Source organism: Grammomys surdaster, unplaced genomic scaffold (genome assembly GCF_004785775.1).
Source record: "Grammomys surdaster isolate TR1022 unplaced genomic scaffold, NIH_TR_1.0 126391, whole genome shotgun sequence".
In the NCBI taxonomy this organism is placed as follows: Eukaryota; Metazoa; Chordata; class Mammalia; order Rodentia; family Muridae; genus Grammomys; species Grammomys surdaster.
This window is the reverse complement of record NW_021621185.1, coordinates 1,249,768-1,258,465: the sequence shown is the minus strand read 5'-3', so window position 1 is coordinate 1,258,465 and position 8,698 is coordinate 1,249,768. Positions and strand designations below refer to the sequence as shown.

The 8,698-nt window shown below is 36.4% G+C and overlaps 1 protein-coding gene across 2 annotated transcripts in view; it reads right to left on the bottom strand.

The window, feature by feature from the left end:
* The window catches only part of Kiaa0825 (KIAA0825 ortholog), a 62,414-nt gene that overhangs the window by 13,108 nt on the left and 40,608 nt on the right, over positions 1–8,698 (bottom strand). For both annotated transcript variants that reach the window (XM_028760125.1, XM_028760124.1), the window contains exon 2: positions 166–297. In XM_028760125.1, the coding sequence (XP_028615958.1) occupies positions 166–296 (131 nt within the window). In that variant the 5' untranslated portion in view covers position 297. The remainder of the gene's footprint in view (positions 1–165; positions 298–8,698) is intronic.

The following is an 8,698-nucleotide window of genomic DNA, read 5'->3' as shown; positions in this document are numbered from 1 at the left end:
ACACCTTAACTTAAACAATAGCCATAGTTACCTTGGAAAAAATTAAACAATAGCCATAGTTACCTTAGTTAACTTAAACAGTAGCAACAGTTACCTTGGAAACACCTTAACTTAAACAATAGCCACAGTTACCTTGGAAACACCTTAAACACTAGCAATAGTTACCTTGCAGCATTCTGTTCCATCTGTTCCCCAATGTCACTGAAGATCTGCTTAAACTCCAAATCTCCAGGAAATGAATTTAACAGACATTGCAGGTCAAATGAATTATGGGAATATTCCTGTAATGCATCCATTCTGTGAAACAAGAATAAACACAAGTGATGACAAAATGAGGAATAGAATGCAGGAATGGACACATGCCCTCAAGTTGATTCTGTATGAAAACAAATGATTTCTATTTGCAGACTCAGTGAAATAAAGGAGTTTGAGAATTAGGGTATTATAAAGCTCATTAAGTTTTATTACTTAAATGGCATAATTTTTCAAACTTGTTTGTGGCTTGAAAGTTGAAAAATGTATCAGGCCACAGACAGCTTAAATATCCTATTGCTTTTCTCAGTATAAAAGTATAATAAACCACAGCTATAGTAACCACCTAAGAAGGGTTGCATAGCTGCAACCACGCGCCCATCCTGGTCACCACAGACCTGGGAACTACACAACAAACTTTAGAGGCTTTATCTACCTTGGGCTTACCTCTATGTGGAAGAACAAATGTAATTTTCCGGGAGCACTCCTACCTAGCATTGATCCATTTACAAAGGAAAAATTAGTTTACTCCAACACAGTCTCATTAGGTATGTAAACCAGACTTAAGGGTAGGCCCCATGCCCAGCAGTAGTCAACAGAAACCAAACTCAATTGTATTTTTGGAGTGTTTTTTTTTCCTCCTCATAATCCTTTGTCTGGGTAATCTTTTTTTTAAGCTTACATGCCTTTTGCTTATATATTGTGATTTCTGGTTTTGTGTCTTTATGTGATTTCTCTGTGTGATGGGTGTATCTACAGCTGTTTGTGCTTCTTATGCTTTTTCTTTGGCTCTTTTGTTTGTGTGTTTGCTTTGTTCTATTTTTTTTCATTTTATTTTAGCTTATTTTTATTTTTTAGATGCTTGCTTGCTTGTTAATTTGAGACAAAGAGAGTGGATTTGCAAGGATAGGGAGTTGGAGAGGATCTGGAATGAGTTGGGTAAAGAAAACTGTAATCAGGATATATTGTATGAAAAAAAACACATGTTCTGACTATCAATATTCTTCATGCATTCATCAAATGTTTGGTGACTGATATGCAGTGTGATAAAGGGTTGAAATGTAGCTGGGTTGTGTTACTGTCCTTGCAGTTAAGAAAATTTCATTTTAGCAAGGAAAATAATTTTAATTTTAAAATATAAAGGTATATATTTCACAAGAGATTACATTATACGAAGAAGTGCTTTAGGTCAAGTGAGTATTAGCATGGGTTAGGTTAAAAGTCACAGAGCTGGGATAAACTGTGAACTATTTTAATTGGGAATATCACTGCAGATTTCTAAAGAAGAGGCCCATGTCTAAAAGAAAAAAACTCAAGAAGCTGTGGAAGAAGCAAGAGGAGAGAATAATAAATTGGTTTCTTAAGCACTCTGCTCAAAAAGTTATTCAATCACATCTGCTCAGATTTCTCTGATGAAAACTAGTCACATGATCTAACTAGGAAGCGATGTGGGTAAGAAATGCTGTTACTTGGCTGTGCAGCTCACTACAGGAATCTCTTTACTATGGATGATGTTATGGTTTAGATCTTAAATGTCATTCCCCAGGCACACATATGCTAAAGACTTGTTTGCAAGATGGCAGTAACATTGGAAGGTAGTGGGGTGTTTAGGTGAAACACAGTGGGAAGAAGTTAGGTCATTGTAGGTATGTCACTAAAAGGAATACAGAGTCACCACTAAACACTAACATTCCTTTATCACTGCTTTCCAGATACCATACAGTGGATGGCTTTGCTTCACTGGCCATGGTACCTTCCATGATGGTCTGCCTTGCTTCAGGACCCAAATCAAGAGTAAGCTAAAAGAATAAAACCTGTAAAACCATAGGCTAAAGTAACTTTTCCTTATAACTTGTCTAACCAAGAATTCTGTCATAGCCATTGAAAGTTGACAAACAGATGGAGATCATAAAGTTTGCCTTCTGTCAAGGCAGTTCTTTTGGTTAATTTCAATACTTACCTCTTATGTAATTTTTTTCTTCAAATCTCAGCATCTTAAACTGCAGGCCATACAATTGAATGCAGTGAGTCTTGAAAACCTGGTAGTAGTAAAAGGACTCTAACATGAAGTGACCGAGCAGGAACGTCAAACCAGATGTCTAAAGGATCCAGGATCTTTCTGGCAGCATTTGCTGTGCTGCACTGACACTCTGGGTTTGAACACACTACAATTCTCTTTACACCATGCATACCATCATTAGCACCCAGGAAAATGAGCATTCCCTGAAATACTTCAGCTCAGATTTGAGACTACTGTATGTTATCAACTCTAGTGATTCTACTGTGTATTCAAAGTTTTCTCCTCTTACAAAAACTAAGTAGCTTATTACAAAAAAAGAAAAAAATTAACTTTCCTATTGTTCTTCCTTAGCATATACAAATCATCAACTCTTTCAATTATACTGTGCTACAATCTTTTATTTTATAAACTGATGTTTATGACACAGAAAGCTGTTTCAGTAAAAAAATGCATGCAGAGAGGCTCGTCTGCTGACTTGTGCTTCATTTCAGGGTCCATGTGGTGAAAGAAAAGGAACAACTCCTATAAGCTGACTTTGACTTCATATTCATGCATCACACACACACGCACACACACACACACATACACACCACACACACACACTCCCCAAATAAAAGTAAGAACAAAAATTTAAAAAAAACTATAGGATTGCTGATTTGAATTTTTATTTTGAAACAAAGGGTCGGGACCTGCAAGAGGACAAGATAGTGCAAGAGAAGGATTGGAAGTTATATGACATCAGTATATTGAATGTTGTAAATACAATAATGGATGTAGGTATAGACAGAAAAAGCAGTGTCCTCAGAACTACAAAAGAAAACAAACCCAGTGTAGTCTGTTTAGATAGCGCTAGGTTAAGTAGTCATAAACTAAGTTCTTCTTTGACATATACTCTGAAATATTTATGATGGAAAGGTAAATTTAAAATTAAATAATATGAAGTCATAAGCGCTAATTTGAACACATTACCAAAATTGATGCTGTAGTCAATAAAATATAGTGAGCATGCATGTTACAGAGATCTAATGTTTTATTTATTTCTTTGTTATATAAAGCTATTACCATTAATCTATGTTGTAGTTATAGGATGTAAAGAGTCTAAAACCTACTTTAGGTTAAAATATATTTACGTGTGTAATAAAGACTAATAGAGTCTAATTTTGAGCATCACTCTCTTCATCTTCCATACTCACACAGCCTCCATTTCTGTCAGCTCTGTGCCCACCTGTGCTCTAAGATTCACTGCAGTGAAACATGTTTATTCAAGACCACATAACCTGCTAACCAGACAACAAAACCCGAAAACAAGATCCTTCTAAAAAAAAAAAGAAAAGAGGACTCAGATTTCTGACATCACTATAGACTAAGAAGAGAAATAGATAATTTTTACTTTAAATCAAGATATTTCAGAAAAACAAATGAGCAGAGAGATTAATGATTATGGAATTAATAATTCTATAAAGAAGTTAAATTTTATCTGTAGTCTATTAAATATTATGAGAGAATAATATTTTCTATGTATTTAGGTATATTCCTTTTAAATGTTTAGACTCATCAGCGTAGAGCACTGGCTGCTCTTCAAGAGTATCCAAATTTGATTCCCAGCACCCATATGGTGGCTCTCAACCATTCATAAATCCTAGGAGACCCCACACCCTTTTCTGGCTCCTGTAGACAACAAGGAGACAGGTAGCATATGGGCATACATTCAGGCCCAACACAAAAAATAATAAAATATTTTTAAATGCTGGCAAATATGGTTTTTAACACCATATAGATATGTGGATCATAATATCTTATGTGGTACATTTAATAATGGAAGCCTAAAAATGATTAAATAAATTTGTATCCTTTTGCTAGGTTAACAGCAGATTGGTTTTGTTTCCTTTTAGAGGCACTTGCACTGTAGCACAGGCTCCTTGGAATATGCTATGGAGTTCAGGTTGGTCTTGCAATCCTCCTGAAGAATTCCAGGATTCTAAGAGGTGGAATATACAATCATGCAAGGCCAGAATACTTTTAAAAAGAATTTACTGTGGTACATTAATCCTATGAAAATACTGACTCTTCACAACAAGTGGAAGCAAATATTTTAAGGGAGGACTTAATTTTGAAAAGGAAGGACATATTGCACTTGAAAGGAGAAATCTCTAGTCATGTATTGGTTAGCATAAGAAGAGTTCTTTTTTATATATAGAGAAACAGCAATCTTAAAAGTTATTCCAAACAAAAATCTTTATTCGAAAATGAAAACCATTGTCTTCATTTTTAAAACTATTATTTTCTGATGAATTTATTTATGACTTTTCATAAAGGTTTATAATTGTATGTTGAACACCCTCCACACCACTTTAAGATTTAGGAGGAAAAGTGGATAAGAGTGAAGCTATAGGATATGATGTAGGTTTTTAATCTGTGTACATAATATACCATATCATATTCATGCTTCTGTGCCTATTCTTATTGGCTTGTTATTGAAAAGACAGTACTTTGATATAAGAAGGAATAAAGCATCTTATACTAGTCAGTGATGAATCCAAAATGGAAAGCATGACTTTTCAAAGTATACAAACTTTGAAATGCCATTGTATAGTACCGATTTTAAATTTTCATTTGGCATGACCTTTTTTCCATTAAATTAAAATAATAGTGCTTATTATAGCAAACAAAAATAGCAGTCAGTCAATATTAATTGTTGCTTTTTAAGACTGTTAGAATTATGCTTGAAGACATAACTAAGCCGAGTATCTGAAGATCACATTTTAGCTCTGGAAGAATTCTAGCAGCTTCCCAGTGACTATGAGAAAATCTGAGTGCATTATCAACAGCCAGAATGTGCTGTAACAAAAGAGTGGGCCAAGCCATACACAACCTAGAAAAGGTTCAAACAGTAATGTTGAATGTCACTTGTTCTTTACTGTGTTTTAGAATAATAACTACCCCTATGGGCTACAGACTTTTTCTTTTAACACACAGGATGACAAGAATTCCTATTTTACGTTTCTTTTCTGTTTTTTAAAATATTAGCACACAGCTTCTCTTAGGACAAATCAGTAGAGGTTATAGGTGGGAAGAAGACCGGAAAGCAAGCACTGGACAGAACCAAACTGAAACTGAGAAGGAAGAAAAGCACAGCAGCCTTGTAACTTTCCCTCTGTGGAAAAGCAGTGAGAAAATTCACTGGTCAGTCTGCCAAACAAATGTGCCCACAGTATATGACTGACATAAAATCCTACCATGTCTACCAGGTCAGTAGCCATGTCCAAAACAGAATAGATTGTTAAGGAACATGGCAGGGTAATATACAGTGATTCACTGAAAATACCTGTTGCATAGATAGCTGAATGAGTCTCACATGCTACATTATACTAACTTGGAATCAAAGCGACATCAGTAGATTAAGTCCTGGTCCAGCGCATTTCCTTGTGACCTTGTGAGCCACTCATCTCTACGAAGGGAAAGTGTTCAGGCTCTTCATTCTAAAATGACACGCATTAAGTTTGTAGACTGTAAGGCTTCTAGGGAAAAATTCACTGTATTCTGCTAGTAACTAGAGAAATACACACTTTTAAATATCCCAAATCAATTCTTTCAATAGACCCAGTGGCTTAGTTCTTTAATAGCATTTCCCCTTGAGTTAGTTTCTTTCTCTTTCCCTCTTTCTTTCTTTCTTTCTTTCTTTCTTTCTTTCTTTCTTTCTTTCTTTCTTTCTTTCTCTTTCTTTCTTTCTTTCTTTCTTTCTCTCTCTCTCTCTTTCTTTTTTTCCTTCCTTCCTTCCTTCCTTCCTTCCTTCCTTCCTTCCTTCCTTCCTTCCCTCCCTCCCTTCTTCCCTTCTTCCTTTTTTTCTTTCTCTAAGACAGGTCTCACTCTGTTGTTCAAGCAGACCTAGAAGTGCTGGGCTCTTGTGCCTTCTTGCCTTACCTTGAGGAGCTGAGGCTTCAGGAATTTACTACTGTGCCCTGATAGCCATTTCGAATAGTCCTTTTCCTTTCCTAGGCAGAGAAAGCAGTACTAGAACTGTGGCTTAAAAATAATAATGGTGATATTTTGACTTCTTCCTTTCCTATTTGTATCCCTTTGACTTCTTTTTGTTGTCTAATTGCTCTGGCTAGGACTTCCAGTACTATATTGAATAGGTAGGGGGAGAGTGGGCAGCCTTGTCTAGTCCCTGATTTTAGTGGGATTGCTTCAAGTTTCTCTCCATTTAGTTTGATGTTGGCTACTGGTTTGCTGTAAATTGCTTTTACTATGTTTAGGTAGGGGCCTTGAATTCCTGATCTTTCCAAGACTTTTATCATGAAGGGATGTTGAATTTTGTCAAATGCTTTCTCAGCATCTAGTGAGATGATCATGTGTTTTTTTTTCTTTGAGTTTGTTTATATAGTGGATTACATTGATGGATTTCCAAATATTGAACCATCCCTGCATTCCTGGGATAAAGCCTACTTGATCATGATGGATGATTGTTTTCATGTGTTCTTGGATTCGGTTTGCTAGAATTTTATTGAGTATTTTTGCATCGATGTTCATAAGGGAGGTTGGTCTGAAGTTCTCTTTCTTTGTCAGGTCTCTGTGGGGTTTGGGTATGAGTGTAATTGTAGCTTCAGAGAACAAATTGGGTAGTGTTCCTTCTGTTTCTATTTTGTGGAATAGTTTGAAGAGAATTGGTATTAGGTCTTCCTTGGAGGTCTGCTAGAAGAATTCAGCACAAAAACCATCTGGTCCTGGGCTTTTTTTAGTGGGGAGACTTTTAATGACTGCTGCTATTTCCTTAGGGGTTATGGGACTATTTAGATGGTTTATCTGCTACTGGTTTAACTTTGGTACCTGGTATCTGTCTAGGAAGTTGTCCATTTCATCCAGGTTTTCCAGTGTTGTTGAGTATAGGCCTTTGTAGTAGGATCTGATGATTTTTTTAGTTTCTTCAGTTTCTGTTGTTATGTCTCCCTTTTCAGTTCTGATTTTATTAATTTGGATACTGTCGATATGATAGTATACTGAAATGACCCCAAAACTTCCACCAGAGAACTCCTAAACCTAATAAACAACTTCAGCAAAGTGGCTGGTTATAAAATCAACTCAAACAAATCAGTAACCTTCCTCTACATGAAAGATAAACAGACTGAAAAAGAAATTAGGGAAATGACACACTTCACAATAGTTGCAAATAATATAAAATACCTTGGTGTGAATCTAACCAAGCAAGTGAAAGACCTGTATGACAAGAACTTCAAGTCCCTGAAGAAAGAAATCGAAGAAGATCTCAGAAGATGGAAAGATCTCTCATGCTCATGGATTGGCAGGATTAATATAATAAAAATGGCCATCTTGCCAAAAGCAATCTACAGATTCAATGCAATCCCCATTAAAAATCACAACTCAATTCTTCACAGTTAGAAAAGGAAATTCTCAAATTCATATGGAATAACAAAAAACCCAGGATAGTGAAAACTATTCTCATAAAATAAAAGAACTTCGGGAGGAATCACCATCCCTGACCTCAAGCTGTACTACACAGCAATAGTGATAAAAACTACATGATATTGGTACAGAGACAGGCAGGAAGATCTATGGAATAGAATTGAAGACCCAGAAATGAACCCACAAATTCAAATGGCCGAGAAGCACCTAAAGAAATGTTCAGTATCCTTAGTCGTCAGGGAAATACAAATCAAAACAACCCTGAGATTCCATCTCACACAAGTCAGAATGGCTAAGATTAAAAACTCAGGTGATAGTAGATGCTGGTGAGGGTGTGGAGAAAGAGGAACACTCCTCCATTGATGGGGGGACTGCAAGATGGTGCAACCACTTTGGAAATCAGTCGGATGGCTCCTCAGAAAATTGGACATAGCATTACCTGAGGATCCAGCTATACCACTCCTAGGCATATACCCAGAAGATTCTCGAACAAATAACAAGGACATATGCTCAACTATGTTCATAGCAGCCTTATTTATAATAGCCAGGAGCTGGAAAGAACCCAGATGTCCTTCAAATGAGGAATGGATTCAAAAAATGTGGTATATTTACACAATGGAGTATTACTCAGCTATTAAAAACAATGAATTCAAGAGGTTCCTAGGTAAATGGATGGAACTAGAAATTATCATCCTGAGTGAGGTAAGCCAATCACAAAAGAACACACATGGTATTCACTCATTGATTATTGGATATTAGCCCAGAACCTTGAAATGCCCAAGATGCAACTCACAGGCCACATGAAGCTCATGAAGAAGGAAGACCAACTGGGGGTTATTCGGTCCTTCTTAGAAGGAGCAACAAAATATTCAAGGGAGCAAATATGGAGACAAAGTGAGGGACAGAAACTGAAGGAGGGGCCTTCTGAAGACCATTCCACCTGAGTTTCCATCCCATTCCATGTGCAGTCACCAAAGGTAGATGCTGATGTGGAAGTCAGGAAGT